The 18609-nt window shown below is 43.9% G+C and overlaps 2 protein-coding genes across 3 annotated transcripts in view; one reads left to right on the forward strand and one right to left on the reverse strand.

Annotated features, from left to right (window-relative positions):
* Positions 1-210: 210 nt before the first annotated feature.
* Positions 211-7588, reverse strand: CLRN1 (clarin 1). 2 transcript variants are annotated; one of them, XM_005141161.1, is made up of 4 exons: positions 7336-7588; positions 1502-1685; positions 1145-1151; positions 211-504 (listed from the first exon to the last, which is right to left on the reverse strand). In XM_005141161.1, exons 1-4 carry the CDS (start codon positions 7586-7588, stop codon positions 211-213), a joined length of 738 nt encoding a protein of 245 aa, XP_005141218.1. The 2 variants fall into 2 exon arrangements, with proteins under 2 accessions (XP_005141218.1, XP_005141219.1); XM_005141162.1 differs by lacking the exon at positions 1145-1151 and having other exon boundaries at positions 211-476; positions 1506-1685.
* A 4343-nt stretch (positions 7589-11931) lies between these two features.
* Positions 11932-18609, forward strand: part of MED12L (mediator complex subunit 12L) — a 37063-nt gene continuing 30385 nt past the window's right edge. Inside the window, exon 1 of the mRNA XM_034063782.1 lies at positions 11932-12030. Coding sequence (XP_033919673.1) covers positions 11932-12030 — 99 coding nt within the window. The remainder of the gene's footprint in view (positions 12031-18609) is intronic.

Here is an 18609-nt window from a genome sequence, read left to right on the forward strand (position 1 = left end):
TCTTGGTAAGGTCTTACCTTAAGAAAGAGAGGGTGTTTTGATCTAGAAATTACCAAATAGTATGAGTTCTGTTTATTGCATATGCCATATTGATGGTTGTTTAAATCCTTCACTTGTAAATTGCTAGCTCTAAAGAAATATTTTAAAAGTTATTATATCTGGTGGCTGTGGTGGACCTCTTTGCTTGAAATGTTTTTAAATTATGTAATTCTAATACATCAGGTCAGCTGCTCCAGTGATGGTCCCTGAATCTTTTGATTTTGAAAAGGGAAATTCAAATCCAGCAAATCGTATTAGCAAGGCATTCAGAAATTGCAACAGGGAGCAAACCAGGATGATCCAGAAAGAATTTGCGAACTTTTCAGTGTGAGTCTTGAATATAAAACTTCCCTCTTTGAAATTAGCAATTTTCTCTGAAAGGTGGTGGATTTTCACTTCTGATGAGAATAGAATCATAATGAGACACCCACAGGAACCTGAAAAAGAGGGGGAAATTTTAATTATCTTGACAAGGCCCCATGTTGTATGTCACAACCAAATATTATATTGACAGTGTTGTTATGGCCACTGTAACTTAGTGGGAATCCAAGTCAACACCTATTGAAATTGGTAAGCTTTTTAAATTGAATTTGGCTTAGGACCAGTAATATTTAGCATGACTACTTTGGGGCCCTGATCCAGCAAAGCGTCTGTGCTCTTTTTCAGCTTTAACCTGCTCATTGCCTCATTGGATGTAACTGAAGTGTCTGTATGTTTAAAATTAAATATGTACCTAAGTCCTTTATTAAATTATGATTGTAATATGTAATATCTTGTAAAGTAATGGTAAGTTGTCTTGTCAGCCAAGCCAGCAATGCAGAGTATGGGCTTTACCCTCTCTAAGTGACAGAGGGACTGGGATGGTTTGTTATCCCTGCTGGCAGTATTTTTCAGACACTACTTTTATATCAAGTTGCTCTCAGTCTTTCTCTCTCTGCTTTTCAGTCACTTCCTTCCTTGAGAAAGTCTTGCTGGTGTAAGTGGTGATCTTGCTCACCCAGCTGAAAACCTCCCATGAAGATGAATGTCAGCAGTTGCATCTCTGACTTTTTTTCACTTTTTTTTTTCCTCTCTTCCCCCTCTCTGGTGCTCTTCCCAGTTCTGCCCATATGCTGCAGATCCAAGATGCTGCCACAGCTCTGTGTTCATGGGGCCTGTGAGCACCATCCCCTTTTCTGCCAGCCTATGCAGAAGGGCCGGAGGTGCCCAGGCTGCCTCCCATGCTTCCTGTGGCTGCCTGCCCTTGCTGAGGATTTCAGCATTTTATCTCTTAACTCCAATTTGGAAAAAAACATGTTTTGATACAGCTAAATAATTTATTTTCCTGCCTAGCTTTATTTTGCCAGTTTGAAGTCAATGCAGTCATGGTTTGTAATACTGGTCTCATATGCCAATAAATTGGCCATTGTAAGTGGCACACATGGACCAGCACCAGCCTGGCAGGCCAAGAGTGGGGTGATACTTACATGCAATGAAGCTCCAGAGGTACAACCCAACAGGGCCATGCAGAGTTTCATATGGGCTGCCAAAAGCATTGAACATGAAGAAACCTGCTCCCACCAGAGCAAAGATGATCAGTGCTGTACAGAAGAGAATGACACTAACATGGATACTTGCAGGGATAATTTTGAGCAAATCTGGAAAAACTAAAAACAAAATGAACAAAATGTTATTATACACATTAAGCAAAGTTGTTTCAGAGTCAGACCAGGGATTTATTACTGCTTTGTGGTAATTATTTTAAACTGTGCTCCTCAAAATGTAACTGAAGATGAAAATGAAGTTACTAGAAATAGGTTTTCATGGATGTGTGGAGGCAGAAGTGTTTTGTGAAGCTCAGAATTGTAGACTGGCCAGGAGACAGAGACCAGCTTAGGGAAAGCCTCTCCTCCCCTTCCCAAGGGTAATTCCCTGTGCATGCCATTCCCCTGTACCTGGTGTGGGATGCCATCAGCCTCAAATATTGTTGGTTTGGAGTAGTGTGTGCTGTTTGCTTACATCTCATGTGCCTCAAGCGTATAGATGTTAGGGCTTGTCCCTTCATCTGCAAGTGAAGCAAAGAGTTGCTCCTGGCTGGGATGCTGATTGCCTTCCTGTTTCAGAGCAGGGACTCCACCACTTTGATTAATACAAATATTCAGTGTTGGTTTGGTATGTTTATACCCAAAGAATATGTGGGTGTTTTCTGAAAACCTTAAGCAAACAATCTCTGAGTTAAAAGGTCTATGTTTTGTTATGAAGAAACAGGAAATCATTAGTAGAGCTGCAATGCCAGTATACTGGAAGGTTAAATGTGTTGTATACTACATGTGGGTGGGAGATGCTCAAGGGCCCAGGAATGTTTGCTATCCAGGGAAGGTAACACGTGAAGTTGTTTATGGTACAGAGGCTCCCTGTGAAAATCCACCAACAGTTATTGCCGGAGACATGTAGACACCTAAAAGGATCGGGGGTTTCTTAGCTCCTAGCCTTTGGCAATGTTCTAATTTTAGAAAATAGAAAAAGTATTTTTGATAAAAATCCTTAAAAATAGAAGAGATACATTTCATATTTCTTCTATACATAATGTACATACATTAATAACTTAAATTATTCTTAAAATGAAATATGCTACTAAAGAGGGAGAAAAAAATTAAGTTTACCCAAGAGTTATTTGCAATAAACTATCTGAATGAGATTTTGAAAGAATAAGCACATTTTCTAAAATCAAAATTTTCTCCTCTGTATTTCCTCAAATAAAACACTTGTGGAATGTTTTTTGTCTACAAGCCCAAGGCTAAAAAGGTAAGATGATAAATCAATGAGAAGAAATAGAGAAACCTTACAATTAAAAAATGGAGTACTGAGACAAAATAAGAGAGAACACGTAAAATGAGGATACAGATGTGAAGGCCGGTGCTGTGCCCTGCCATCAGGTGAGATACCAGTTGTCTGCAGGAAAGCTTTGCTCTGTGGAGCTGAGATTAAGGAAGCTGCGATTACTGCATGTGTTACAGTTAGTGCAATGCTTTTACCACATGCTCTATGATTTTTAGCTTCCAAAAGCTGGAAACTTTTGCATCAGCTGCATTTGTCACTATCTCTCTTGTCCTAGTTGCTGCCCCATGAAAGCCTACAGAGAGTGCTGGGACTGCAGCAGTGGGGAGCAGTATCCAAAGGGAATAGGCATCTTTGCTCTTGGAGTCAGCAACTGGTGCCTGATGGATGGAGGGTTATGCTAGGCCCCAGCTATGTGCCACTATTTATATGAAGATTTAAGAATGCTTTATTTTAGGTATATTTATGCATCTTTTTAGCTACTCTTTCAAATTGTGATCCTACTTAGCTGGGCACAAGGGGATAGTCAATCACGCTCAGCATGACATAATAACTTTTAATCATTCATTTTTGTTTGGCAACAATGAGTATTTTAGAAGGAATCATTAGAAACACTTAACTGCTCGTGATCCACAGGGGCACAATTAAAGTGGGGGTAATAATGCCTTGGCACTGCCTCACTGCAGCTGTAATGTGCCGAGACAAAAAAAAGTCTCACATAAATTACTCTACCTAGTAAAATGTTGACCAGCAAACAATTCTGCAGCTTGCCATGCAGTGAACATGGTGAAACAGGTAAGGTGGTATCAAGCTCATTTATCTCTCTTGTTAAATGAAAGGGAAAATGAAACAAATGTTTACAAACTATTCTTTAAGCCATGTTAAATATCACCTTTTGCATTGGTGGTGGCAGCTGGGAGCAGAGAGAGGCACCAAGTGCCCATGGAGGATGATGGCCCAAGGACTCTCACCAGGCATAGGGTTACTGATGACTACCTATTGTCCAGTTTGGCCACTGGTACTTAAATTCCTTATCTCATCCTAATAAAACACAAAGCATGCTTTAGAAACTATATGTTGTGTTTATTAAACTTTATATTATATATTTAATGAATTTATAAGCATAAGAGGCACTTACACTATTAATGTGGTATAAGGTACAATTTTACAGTTGTATCACTCAGGCTAGCTAACAAAAATGCTGAAAAGTCCCTGCCTGAGCAGAAGTTCCACAAGGAATAATGTTAGCTCTTGCAATGCCACCTGATGTTTTGGGAGAACATGAAAAACTGTATTTAACAATTTTGTTTGTTTTAAGAAAAATGCATTGCTGCATTGTACTGAATCTTTCTCTTGGTACATGCATTAATAGTTGTTTGTCATTAAAGTCTTACGTGACGTATAAGGAAAAATTAATTCCAGCAGCTATGTTGTCTAGAAAGAAAAATGTTCCTTCATTATAATGAATGGAATTGTGTCAGGTATGCATTCTAATGACCTTTAGAAAATGAACTGCTGACCCAGAAACTGATGAGAATCAGCAAGAGCAAATGAAGCAGAAGGCTATCCCCAGCTGAACTGGGTTTGCTGGCAGAGCAAATTCATTTTACAATTAAAAGAGATATAGTGGTCAGAGGGGAGCATTTAATGAGAGCAAACATAGAACTAAATCATTCAGTCTGTTTTCTGTGCCTTTTCTTAGACATGCTAAAGGGCACTTCAGTGCATTATGCTATGCATGTGTATATTGTATTGGGTTGCCCTGTTTTTTTAGGACACTCCAAGGGAGTTCCTGAGCATGCTGCCTGGGCCTGGCCAGGTCTGCTGTGGCCCCAGGGAATGTGAACCAGCTCTTTCATTAAGTGGTCTCTGAAGTGAATGCTTCTAGTAGATGCATATTTTGCTATCCACCCAATCACTGTTTCTAAATATAATTCCTATTTATTGTGTTTGCTTTTTAATCTAAATAATATAAAAGATGATCTGAGAACAATTTATGAAGACAGCAATGCTTCCACCCTCAGCTGTCAGCAAAAGCCTGTGGGAGCAAAGCCTGCCCAGTGGAGTGTCATGATCAGTACAACTGGGCTTGTGAAATTATTTAAGCTGTAAGAGGTCTCATTGAACATATAGACAATGCCAAAGGTCACCTTCTTGTATTGCCTTTTCAAAGTGCTGTATAAAAGATACCAATGCAGGCAAATGAGATTGACAGGATGGGCTTGTAACGTTGTATGTAAGACTTACTGAAATATCTCACTGTTAATATTTGGTGTGTATGGAAGTGGAATAAAAGGTAAAAGAATGCTCCAATAAATAAGCTTGGCTTCAGTTTAGGTGGGCCAAGGCTCTGCGGCTATGTTTCTGAGCCCAGTGCTTCAGCCTTGCCAGCTCTGCTGCTGCAGGTGACCATCTGCTGCTGCCTGGTGAGCTGCGATGTGGGGAGCAAGGCTGCTCTCTCTGGGGAAGGACATTGCTGCATCACAAACTTGTCAGCAGCTACACTTCTGACTCGAGGGGTCTCCAGCATGAGGTTAAATCCAGCCTTGATTCCAGATGCCAGGAGCAGGCATGAAAGCATGTGCTTCAAACCTCATTTTCTCTGTCTGAAAATGAGAGCTGTGCTATTTACTAGACTGAATTATTCTTTTAATCTCCTTTATGTAACTCTTGAAATCCTTGAAGTTCTCTGAATATGTACGTTTGGCACTCCTATTAAAGAACTTAATTTTTAGCATTGTGCTGTGCAGTAGGATTCTGCAGTCCTGTATGAACAGTCAGGGTTTGTGCATTTTTTTTTTTACCATTCTAAAGTGGGCTGCTTAGCTGTAATCAAATACTTCACATTATTTCTTCTAAACACAAACATTTATAAACATATAAACATACTTGAAAATATACTTGTGAATGAAAGTATGGGAAAACTTGGTTACATGAGACTTCTGTGAGTGTGGATAGAAAGTGTAGGCCCATAGTGAGAGCAAACTCCTAACCCTGGAGCATTTCTGGTAAAAAAATGCTCTGCAGTAGTTTCACAGATCCAGGGCTTACCTGTATGTAGCATTGTGAGATGTTTAAAAATGCATGATGATTGATATTATTAAATCATCACAAACAAGCTGTGCATTCATATTCTCTCTTGGCACTTGTAATATTAATTCACACTGCCCACAAAATTAAAATTCTTTTGAAATGACTGCTACAATCACACTAGCAATATATTAAAGTATTTCAGCCATAACAAGATTAAATACACATATGAGAGCCTGAATGCAAGGCACATCAATGAAGTGGTTAAAAAATATCCAAATAACAAATATGTGGAAAGAAAATTATTAGAAAGGGAAGCTAGTGAGCTCTCACCTGTGGCTGGCTTTAGTCCTGCCTTGTGCACCAAGCCAATATGAACTGCTGTATGGAACCCAGACAAATGGGAGTCACAGTGCTGCTGATTGCTAGTGGCTTTCTCAGCTGTAGTTCACAGCAATTTCACCTACAGCAGAAAACTAATTCCTTGGGATTTAGTTCCCCCTCTGAAAATTCACCCCAGCCTATAGTTGAATATCTGCACACTGTGGTGGCAAACAAAGTGATGAAGAGAACTTCATCTGTATAAATAGACTAGCAGTGGAATTTAATTACAGATGGAAAATGTTAATATCAAATTAATTTGGTCTACTACTTTGGAAAAATATAATAAATAATTTGATACCTAATCTGGTAACATTAGCTTGTCTTAAATTACTCATATTAGCAATTTATTGGTGCTCTTTTAGCAGAATGCTTCTAAACTGTTCTGTAGTAACTTCAGGTGGTATACTGTACATAGAACAAATGGTTGTTATTTAATGTGCTGCTATGTACAAACTATATTCATTTGATCATTTTGTTGTTAATTTTATGCTTGAAGATGAATACATTATCTTGTATGTAAAGCAAAACCATTGCTAACAATCTTTGATAAAATTCTGTATGTCAAATACCAAGTTTGACTTGCAGAACTGCTGACTACATGTCAGCTAGCATCAGCCAGCAGCTCCTCCAGTTAACGCAGCTGCTTTGTTTCTCAACAGCAGCTGAGTGTATCTGTGCCCCAACTCTTTCATGAGATTCTGGTAGATTAGTTCATTCTTTCATGATGGCACAGAGGACATAATATTGACACACATGCATAGGAAGATGAAAGGGATTAACTGAAAACCAGGAATACTCTTCTTTAAAGTATTAGTGTAAGTCTTGCAATGTAGACATCTGTATTACTGAAAATTAGATTGTTTGAAAATCTGAGTATGACTTTACTAGTATCAGAAAATAAATTATTTGTACCTGAAGATCAGAACACTAACAGCAGCATTTGCTTTAGCATATTTAATGGTCATTAGGCTCTGTGTGAGCAAGAGGACGCTGGGGCAGCATCTCTCTGCTCCCCTAGCTGTCAGAAGTGTCGTGCTAAATAATTCAAATGCCATTATTACTCACATGAAAACTGGAAAGGTCTCCCCCCGAGCCCACACTGTCTCACACGCTCGCCATAGAGAAGCCCATATTGGATTTCGCCAATGAACTTCTCCAGCTCCTGGCCAGTGGCGTTGACGAGCAGGGCTCCAGTCTTGCAGAGTATCGTCCCCTTAACCCACAGCTGCGTGCTGATGGCTGCCGCTGTCCCCAGCGCACAAGCAAAGCTCAGGACCCCAGCTATGCAAAAGATAATTTTCTTCTGCTGGGCTGGCATGGTGGTGTGTGAGTCCTCCGAGAGACGCAGCTTTCAGCAAGGCAGCGACAAGTTCTTCATCAGCATGGCAAACAGCCAAGCTTTCCAATGAGAGATCAGGCACCCAGCCAGCCCTGCTCACAGCCAGAGTTCTCTCCTTGGAGAGCTTCAGCTGCAGACATCTACAATGCACATGCTTCCTGGAAGATGCTGTAAAGGTTCTTCTTTCTTGTTCCCTTCTGTATGGCTTTAGCTTGTGCACTGATCTTGTAAAACAAGCTGGAAAACAGAGTAGTTTGTAGACTGTTTCAGTGCCTCCTGTCATTTGATAACAAGGGTTTAAGATGACAGATCTCTGTAATTTGACAAGCGCTCTGCTCTTTCCAGCCCCCTGCCTAATAGGGTAAGCAGGGGATCTCAGAGACAGGTTTGGCTGCTGCATCTGATTATCTCAGAAAAGTTTTCAAAGGGTTTTGTCTTCCAGGTTTTCCTCTAAAGCCAGCAATGCTGAGCTGCTCTGCTATTTTTAATTTTTTGGGTGTTTTTCTTTTTTTGTGGATGTTTGTTCCTAATGCAATGGCACAGTTAACACATTAAGATAGGAGGCCCCCTCTGCAGTATTCGATTGCATTTGGGCACTTGTTTTCCCTGTCACAGCATTCCCTGGCAAAGGCAGTGTGTCTGTTAATATATTGCATTGTTTTGGCTGTGGTGTGTAGGATGCTCAGACAAGCATTTAAGTTCAGGTTTCAAATATACACAACCATGTTTTCTCTTACTTCTTTACTGAAGATCCCCATTGTAACCCCATGCTTGCAGCATGCTGTCTCCCTTTGGTTCATGCAGGAGGGGCAACCCTGAGGGGCCACTGCCTTGTTCTTCGTATAAGGCAGTCATGGGCACAAAATAACCCATCCCCAGGAGTGTGGCGCTGTTGGGGCCTCAGTTAGGACTAGGGGCACAGGTGTCTGCATCAACCAACTGACTGTCAGTGATTTCAGCAAACACAAGGTTTGGTTTTTTTGTTTGTTTGTTTTTTTTCCCTCACCAGATCGATTTAGAAAGTGGTTTAATTGGATGCATATCCATTGCAGGAATACTCTTTAAGTGACTTAAGAGTATTATATCAGTTAGGCTTAAAAACTGAATCTGGTTTAACTAGAGGTTTTCAGATGACCTTGAAATTAAAATGAACAAGGCTGTGTACAGACAAAACAGACAACTTTTTATTGTGGTTCATGATATGATCATCATACATAACCAAAAGATGGCACACGGTGGTATCACTGGGGTCTATTACCACAGAGCTTGCATGTTCACAGTGCTGAATACATACAGGTTTGGGAAAATGCTAATTTTTAAAGATGATTTTGAATACTTGAGTGGAATGCATTTATTGTTCCCTGAAGGACTATAACATTTCTGTATGATTATCACCAGCACAACAGCATCAAAAGGAACAGACTTGAACATATGCAAGTAAAAGTGACTATGTCCTAGGAAGAATGTGATTGGGGGGGGGGATAATTGCATTTATCTGTTTTGGTGGCTACATTTTTCAAGAATCAGCTTTCTGGTGGCCTTTTTGTATGGAGCTGTAGTTTATGCAATGAAAAGTACATAGTTTTCTGAACGAGTTAAAATGTTTCAGAATCCCTTGTAAAAGCAAAGATGATGAAGCAGGAACAGTCAGCACTAAGGGGCTTTGCTGAATCTTGTGGTAGGGTAGGCAGTGCTGGTGGTGTGAAATAAGCAGAGATGAAATCAGGCTAGAGATAGTGCCATGCACAGACAAGCTAGACGTTAGAGTGGAAAATTGTCCTCGACTTTGCCCTGAGGTAACTTTTATTTGGAACAGATATCATCAGCTATGGATTCTGACTGCATTTCTTTGAAAACAATTCAGTATGTGTGCCTTGGCAGATGGTACGAGTCCCTTTCTAACTCTAGCTGTCAATTCTGCAGTGAACGTTAAGGAAGGATCTGACAGGATCTCTTTGTGTTTGCACAATAATACAATGTTGCTTTCTGGGTGGTTAAAATAATATTTCCTGGTATCTAGCCCACTATGTTTATCAAACAAGTATAGGGAAAAAAGATCATGCTCTCTGACATTAAAGACTGACAGTTTTAGGAAACAAGATATCCTTCAATGAAATTTTGATAGCTTTTTGTAACATCTTCCCTCTTCTAAAGTATGTGAGGCAGATAATTATCCAGTAGTAAATAACCCAGTAATGTCCGAGATTGTCACACCACTCTGCATGACAAAAAAACCCCAACAAACAAACCAAAAAACTGGGATTTATGTGTTCAAATAAATCCAGATGTGTTTGACAAAGTCTTGGGTATAAAATATAGTGATACTACCTTAAAATATGCATAATATTAATCTTTCCAAAGCCAGGGATCGCAACACGGATCTAGCATGCCAGTGGAACTTGCGAAAAGCTCTAAAGCAGTTTTATCTACTGCAGAGTGAAGAAAAAGAGATGACAAACACAGCTGGTCTTTTGAGTATGCCCTTGGATCACATACAAATGTCTGATAAACCTGCCAAGGAAGGCAGCTCAGAATCTGGAGATCTCAGTTAAAGTTTGGAGATCTCAGGCTTGTTGATTCTTACCTTTGGCGAACAACACACCAGGATGCATGAAAAGCAATTCAGTAACCAAAAGTGGCACAGATTCAAATGTATAACAAATATGAATAAGTGTAGGGCATTACTATCATACTTTATTGCTATTGCAATAGATGTTCAGCCTCAGCTCAAGTTATCTGTGGTTTGATTAGAGAATTGCTTAGAGACAAAAGAAATGTGGTTTGCCTGTATTTCCTGCTCTTGTCCATGCTAAATTTGAACATAAACTCATTTGTAGAGTGCTGCTGTTAATTTTATTTAGACGTAATTGCAAACATCTAATCTGGTACTTCCAAAGTAGCTCGTGTTTGTACTGTCCCTGAGATATAGCACAAGGAGTCTGGCACAAATAAGGGGTAAAAAGAAAAAGAAGATGTTCATGATTGCTTGCTGTAATGCTAATACAGAATGCACCTTCCACTGCTGTATCTAAGGATAGGGCACCTATACTGAGGGAGAAATGTGTTCTCTGTAGCAGAGCAATAACTGCAGGCTGTGAGACTGCAGCCATGCCTCATAGGGCAGGCAGAAGGTAGGCAACTACAGACATCCACCTGCACAGTGGAAAAAGGAGGAACCCTAAAGCTTTAAGATTCATTAATCAGAAACTGCAGCCCCTGTTGCTGGTTGCAGCACTGGTTGCAAACCCACTGGGATTGGTGGCTCCTCTTGGGTGGTAGGGAGTGGCCGCTGTGAGCATCCTCTGGGAGTCACGGAGCGTCTCCTTTGCTCTGTGCCGGGAGATGCAGCTTATGGAAGATGGGCCAAGTGACTGCATCCCAAAGGGACATGACCATTACCGATCGAGCAGCACAGTGCCTCTCCACAGTGTTTTGGTATCCCTGGGAGTGGGATCGGGATCTCCCAGACCCCAGGCAGTACAGCAGGAGGGAACGGATGCCCTTTGCTCCTCGGCCTTGCGCCGCTGGAGCAGAGTGAGGGGCTGTGCCGGGGGAGATGGGTGGGTGAAAACAGGTGAGACGCTGGTGTACGCTTCCCCTCTGAAGCCAGGGTACCCGGGACGTGCAGCTCCTTCTGGGAATCCAAGTGGCGGGCAACGTCTTAGAGCGGCGGGGAGGGCGGGCGGCAGCGGAGCGGGACCAAGTCGCCTCTCCTGGGCCATGGCCTCCTCGACACCGGGGAGGTGGGCGGGCCGGCCGCGCCCGCAGCGGGCTGTTCTCGGCTGTTCTCTCACCTAGTGAATTATGTACCAGCTAAAATGAACGGTATTAAGAAAGGGGACGGACGATAGAGTGGACACGCGGTGCCGCATCCTGCGGCTAAACGGGCCCTCAGGGAGAGCGCCCAACCGCTCCGCTCCCCGCCGACTACTGGCCGGCGCCTCCCCTCTCCAGGCCGGGTGGGCAGTGCTGTCCTCCTGCACCCAGCCCCTCCTCGCAGTTCCCCCGGGGCAGCTCGGGGGTTGTCGGCCGCAGCCTACAGTGAGGCGTTCGGCCCCGTCATCACCCTGGTGCGGTGAGCAGTGCGGGGGTTGCCGCTGTGCAGCTGTGTGAGCGCTCGGGCGGCCCTGTCGGCACCTGCCTAGCGAAGGGGAGCGGCGCGGGGTGGGCCGAGGCACGCCACCCCCGCGGCCGTCCGCCGCCACGCAGCCCGCCCCCGGCGCGGCGGGGGGTGAGGCGGGGGGCGAGCCGCCGAGTGCTGCTCCCTGGAGTACGGAACCGGCTCCAGCGCCCGCCCGCAGCGCTGGCGAACATGAGCGATCATGGCCGCCTTCGGGCTCCTCAGCTATGAGCACAGACCGCTCAAGCGGCCGCGCTTGGGGCCGCCCGACGTCTACCCGCAGGACCCGCGCCAGAAGGAGGTGAGACCGGCCGTGGTGCACCCGCGGCGCCGGGGCCCGGCTGCCAGTCCCGCGCCCGCCCCTCGCCCGCGGCGGGCCGCTGCCAGCGCCTGCCGGCCCCGGCGCCTCCCCCGAAACTTTTGAGCGGCGCTGCGCGGCCGCGGAGCCGCCCGCTGACTTGCATTTTCCGCGGCGAGGTGGGGGCGGCGGACCCGCTCAGCGCCACCGCGGCCGCAGCGCCCGGGCTCGCCCAGCGGGGCGGCTGTGAGGGCAGAGGGGCGGGCTTCAGCCGCGAGGGGTACCCTGGCCCATGAGGGGTTACAGCCACCTCCCATGAGGGGCACCTCAGTTAGTGACAGGCGGGGGCTGTGAGGGCTACTCTTAGCCCGTGAGGGGCACCGTGGCTCGTGGTGGGCACCGTGGCTCGTGGGGGGCATGGGCTGCCCAGAGGCTGAGAGATGCTGCTGGCTGAGGCAAGCTTGGGCTCACTAAGCTGCCCACCAGTATTTCTGACCCGACAGCAGAGACCTGTGGTTGGAGGAATGAAGGGTCTAGAGGGTTTTGTAGGTTGGGAAATGTGTCTGAAAACAGGGTGGAGGTGAGCAGGGCTGTAGCTTGTAGTCTTGTGTCAGGCTGTGTCTGTCCTTCTCCAGGGTACCACAACCAAACCCATGGAGACCCACTGTCAGTCGGTGCTGGGGGCAAGTTTGGTTCAGGTGGATGCTGTGGCATGGCTAGTGGAGCAGCAGTGTTGGTTGTAGGCTCTCCCTGTCCTGGCTTCCCAGTCTCGTTTCTTGGACACTGGTATTCCATAGGTGGGGAGATGAAGCCTAGGGTTTTGTGGCTGGGTTATCTCCCACCAGTGTTAATGGGTCGCTCTGAGGTTTGCCTAGTGTACCATGTTGTGACTTGTACATGAAGCTGTCTGTGGCAGATATTTTCTAATCTTGTGTGCTTGGCCTGGGATGTCCCATTCTTCTGGTGCTCCTGGGCCTCGCAGTGAATTAGGAGCTTGTAGAAGTCAACAGGCAGATGATGAGGATAAACTCCAGTTAAATGGAGCAAGTACAATAGGGCAGCCATGTAGTGCTCTTTGTGCTTCTTAGTCTGTTGTCATCTTGTTGAGACTTCCAGCAAGGAAGCTAATTAAGAGTAATTTGTTAGTCTTTGAGCAATATCATCTGGTTCTCTTAGGCTGGAGAGCACTTACCAAAGAGTGATTATTGGTCAGTGTTGTTTGAGAGGAGCTTTGACAACATGCACTAAAAGATGCATATTCAAGTCTATTGCTAAGCCTTTGAAACATATCTCAGATTTGTGGCCTCTGGCATCTTTCTGTCTTTTCACCTTGTGCTGCTACTCATATTTATAAACTTGATGATTATGGTAACTAGAAATATTTCTCTAATGTGTATTTTTAAAGTGTGATTGTGACCAGGCTTCCAGAACTGCACCTAAACTCAACTATGACAATATATACAGATGAATTTTTAGCTCTGGACTGTTGAATATTTTTAGTCAGGTGGTGGATTGATTCTTGCAAACACGTTTATAAATAGCAGCCCATTACAATAAGAATGGAAGTGGCAAATTCCCAGATGGTTAATATTTAAAATATGTTTCGTGGGTGCATTAGTAAGTAGAAAAATAACTGCAAGAGGCTCATTGTTATTTGCCGTAGTGTAATTGATTGAAATGTGGCTTGGGGAAAGTCTACATTCCATTTGTGTATGTGAACTGTTAATGCGTGTTGCATGGGACATTTACAGGACACAGCTCTGGGTCCTTTCAGCCTTTGGGCTGATGAAGTCTCTCTGCCATTTGGAAAAGAAGACAAATGCAAGGTTACAGGTCCTGCTAGAGGTGGGAATGGGCTGCCTGGTGACTTTGATGTTGCTGACTGTTGCCCTGTGCCTTTCTAAGTGCCCTCCCTGCTAGGAGCTGGTACCCCCAGGAACCCTGGGCTCTCCTGCTCCCAAGCCTGGTCACCTGAGTGCCAGGTGGAAATCTGTGTCCTTTGCAAGGTCCTCTTATGAAAAACTTTGGGTAATCCTAAGCCCATGAACGCTGCCACTGGGTGCAAAATGCTGTCTGCAGAAATGAGGGAGTGGTGGAAGGGAAAGTCTTCAACTTGCATAGCCCATAGCTTCTGCTGGAGTGCAATTACCTCCTGGGTCTGCCTTTAACACTTGGGACTGCTCCAAAAGAGAAAGATTAGGAAAAAGTTAGTGTTTTCCTTGAACCTTGGGCAGTGCTTTGTGCATAGTTTCTTTGTATAATCAGCAATCCCTGCTGCTGCTGATTGTGGAGCAAAGATAGACCTGGAAATCAAACCCTTGCAGGAGCAGCCTGCAAGTGTTAGAATTGGCTTTTCTTCTAATGCTTCATGTGCTCTGAGTTGTTACCATCTCCCTAAGATGGATAAAATTCATGCAAACTGTGCTTATTACAAGCCAAAGATATAGCCATTGAATGTACCGTATCATCAGGGCTAGATTCTGATGACTTTACTTGTGAGTAATGCTTTTATGTTCAGTTTAATTCAGTTTAAAAGCACAAAAAAGCACAATCAACATCATTTTATGCTGAGATACAGGCTTCAGACAGAAGAAATTTAATCACATTCCCTGCACACAGTGTACAGGCTTTGACCCTTCCAAGGCTACATTCTTCGACGTCTACAGTCATTGGTAGCCCAGACCACTGGTAAGATGGGTAAAGCAGCTGAAATTTCTGTAAGAGAGATGTCTCCAGTATTATCCCCCTCATGCCAGAGCCCAGAGTCTTTCTGGGTCCTCTAGGTATCTCTTTATATCATATGTTGTCTTTCCTAGTCTCTGGTACAGCTTGCTTTTGTGTATGGCTAATCCTTGCTTGTGACTTCTGAGCTGCTGATTCAGACTGGATAATGCTCCTCTAAGTATTGTTAGTCCTCTCTTCATCATGCAATACAGCTTGTTCAGTAATCTGTAACTAGCACAGGGTGTTACTTTTTTGATCTTCTTGTTCAAACCAAGCCTAATATTTGGTGGTGTAAACTAAGTGGGAGTGGAGTGTTTGTGCTGCAGCAGCTACATCACAGGATGAAATCCTGGACCTTCCTGCAGAGGCTTTGGGTCTCCACGCCAATACTATGGTTGCTCCAAGCTGCTGAAAGTAAGAGCCCTGTTGTAATAAAAAGACACAAAGCAAAAGATGGAGTATATGAGAGGATCTGCAAGTAATGACTGGTTAAAAAGACCTGTTTTGTTGCTTTCATGAGGTTAATATTGAAGGAAATTTTTTAGATCAGGGAGAAAAAGAATGTCTTTCAAAGATTCCTTGGTTTTGATTGTCAAATAGTGCCTATGTAGCTCTGTACATTGTCTATTTGCTCTGCTCAGATGTCGGAATTAGATTTCTGCTTTTCTCTTATTGATGTGGTGCTGCAGTAAGCGAGTGTTACTGCACTTATAAGGAAGCAGGAGAATGCTTATGTTAAAAGAGCTCATCACTGTTAATTAATGTGGAGCTATACTGTGCAGAACAACCAACAATAATGATGCCTCAGTGCTTGATCCTAATGGTCAGTTCATTTGTTCTCAATCTGGGTTTGAGTGCCCTCTCTGCAGCTGACTGGGTAAGTGCTACAGGTGGCCTCCTCAGAACAGGCTTTATGGTGGTCAGAGCTATGATGGAGTGAGGTGATGCATGCAGGGTTAAGTTGCGGCTCTGCCTTCTGACAGAGCTGGTGCTGCTCAGCTCCTGTGATTGCGGGCCTGAACTTAGCGGGCTTTCTTTCTGTAAAGATATCAATCTGTACATGTTGCATTCAGAAACTGAGTGCTACATGTGGGTCTTGAATATCCCACACAAAACAATTAGAATTCTCTCTGAAACAAATTAACACAGTTTGGGCCTGGCTGTTCATTTGGCCATTTGAAGTCTCAAAAGGGTTTTGAGCCTTGATTTGGCTTGCTTGGGGCCTGCTTGTCATTTTGAAAGGAAGCTTGATATCCCTGCAGGAGCCTAGAGGATCCAGCATGTTGTGGTGCAAAGCGCATCGCATAGTGACAGCAGTGTGTGGTGCCTGTGCCTCTCATTAGGAGAGGGCTTGCAAATCAAGGCAAGTGAAAGCAGGCTTAACCCTGATACATTCAGTATTGTACATGTAGCTGTGCTAGCACTCCTGGTCAATTGTCCAGGAAACTCCCCTCTGCTAAATAGGGGACAGCTGTGCTTTCAGAACATGACCCTGAGCTGTTAATGGAGCTAGTCTAAGTGAGATGTAATGAGAGCTCCTGTGAGCATCCATTTTATTGTTAATTTGTTGGTAAAGGTGTCTCTGTGCAGTGTATTCACAGCGTCATTTTGTTTCTAGTTTGTTTGGTTATGCAACTGTGCTATGTTCCCTGTTTAAGATTTCTGAACTCCTGCTGAAGGCAGGGGGAAATCTGAGCTAATAATCTGAGCCAGACAAAACCAAAACACTGATGTGTTTGTGTTGCCAGTCCATCCGCAGCTTGTTCCTACAGTAGTGGTAGATACAGCAGTACAACATATGGTTAGTTATTTTTAGCATAATGGTATCTGGACAGGTTTTGTCAAAGAAGTTTAAAGATAACAGAACTGGGGTCATACATGGAAATGGCACTAGTATTAACTTGTATCTCCATCTCTTTGCAATTTACCTTTTATTTATTTGCTTATAGTCTTCTTTGATCACTTTCATTTCTGCCTTTATCTGTGTTTTCAAGGCTGTCTTTGTGTGGTGTGGGTGGAGGAGTGTTCCAGCACTTCTTGTTGATTTCATTTAAAATTCAGATGAGGCTCACTAACTTCATAAACCCTACAGAGCTTGGATTTCTTCTAAATACGTTACTGTCTTCTGTGTTACTCCCCAACTTCACAAAAATACTGAAAACCAAGAGGCATGGCAAGGTGTAAGAGAATCAACTGAAGGGAAGCTTCTGGGTTGCTGCTTTTGGGAAGATGTGTTGCCCAAAGCTAGTAATAAAACCTAGTAATAAAATTATGACACTTAACTTTATTTTCTCATGTTTTATTTGCTTGTTGCAGAGCAGTTGCTCTTTGTTTTCGTAGGTTATTGCAGAGTCATCTCAAGGATTGTTCCAGTACTTCAGCCACATGGACCACTTCAGCTTCTGTACAGTATCTTTGTTGGCTAATAAGTGATTCCCTGGGGGAGATCTGTGCCTTCTTTGCAAAGGGAGATTAAGAAAAGCAAGGCATGGTGGGGTGGGGCAAGGCAAGTGAAGGTCTGTGGCACAAGGCAGTGCAGATCAGTGCCTGTGTTCAGTTCTGAGCTCCTTACTACAGGAGAGACATTGAGGTGCTGGAGTGGATCTAGAGAAGGGCAGCGGAGCTGGTGAGAGGTCTGGAGTGCAAGTCTGATGAGGAATGTCTGAGGGAACTGGGGGAGTTCAATCTGGAGGAGAGAAGGCTCAGGGGGGACCTTATCTCTCTCTACAACTACCTGAAAAGGGGATGAAGCCAGGATGTGGCTGGGCTCTGCTCTCAGGTAACAAGGGATTGAACAAGAGGTAAAACAAGGGATAGAAACAAGAGGTAAAACAAGGGATAGAACAAGAGGTAAAAACTGAATTAAACCAGTTTGTATTCCTCAGTTCCTAGACATGGCCTCAAGCTGCACCATGGTAGGTTTAGACTGGATATTGGGAACAATTTCTTCACAGAGAGGGTGCTCAGACCTTGAAACAGGCTGCTGAGGAAGTAGTGGAGTCCCTGTCTCTGAAGTGTTCAAAAAATGTGTAGATAAGGCCTTAGTGCCATGGTTTAGTGGTGCCCTTGGCAGTGCTGGGGGAAAAGTTGGACTTGATGATCTTAAAGGTCTTTTCCAATCTAGCTGATCTATGAAAAACAAACAAGCCAAGTTTGCCTTCATCTGGTGTATGTAAACCTCAGTCTGATGGACGTGTGATTCTTAGTAAGTGAATAAATTGCACAGCCTTCATGGAAGAATATTAACTTTGGTGAAGATACAGTGAAGAGAGGGAAGGATGGGACTCAATTAGGAAGTTATATTCTACATTCATGAAGGCTTGAGTCTGTGTTTGCACTTAATGCTACTGATCCCGCTTCTGTCTCTTCTGCGTTCTTTCTGCAAATATGATCCAGCTAAGCCACAAAATGAAGGTGTGTTGATAGTGTTGTAGGAGACTAGTAATACTTCCACCGTGAAAGTAACTCTGGAAGAAGTGGATTTAGTTGCAACATGGACAGATATTCACGAGAAATGTTTCTGCTAGAGGCGTTCTGTTTCTTACCTCAGGAGATATTCTCAAATGGTGGCATGGGGCCACAAACTGAAATAGTAACATTTTAAACTTTACCAGAACAAGGATGCAAAAATATTTTTGTGCTGGGGGAAGGGGCACACAGGGTTCTGATGGTGTGCAGCAGTGTTTTGTTGCAGAGTGATGCAGTTGGTTCTGGTGATCCCAGAGTATCTCGAGAAGAGGAGGATATGCTGCTCTCCCTCCGGTGGTCATGGTGGCTGATGACTGGTACCACTTTCACAAGGGAAATCTAGGGCTGGTTACTGGGTGCACTCCAGGTTTTACAGAGGCTACCAAGGTC

This window comes from Melopsittacus undulatus, chromosome 6, assembly GCF_012275295.1.
Source record: "Melopsittacus undulatus isolate bMelUnd1 chromosome 6, bMelUnd1.mat.Z, whole genome shotgun sequence".
Classification (NCBI taxonomy): Eukaryota; Metazoa; Chordata; class Aves; order Psittaciformes; family Psittaculidae; genus Melopsittacus; species Melopsittacus undulatus.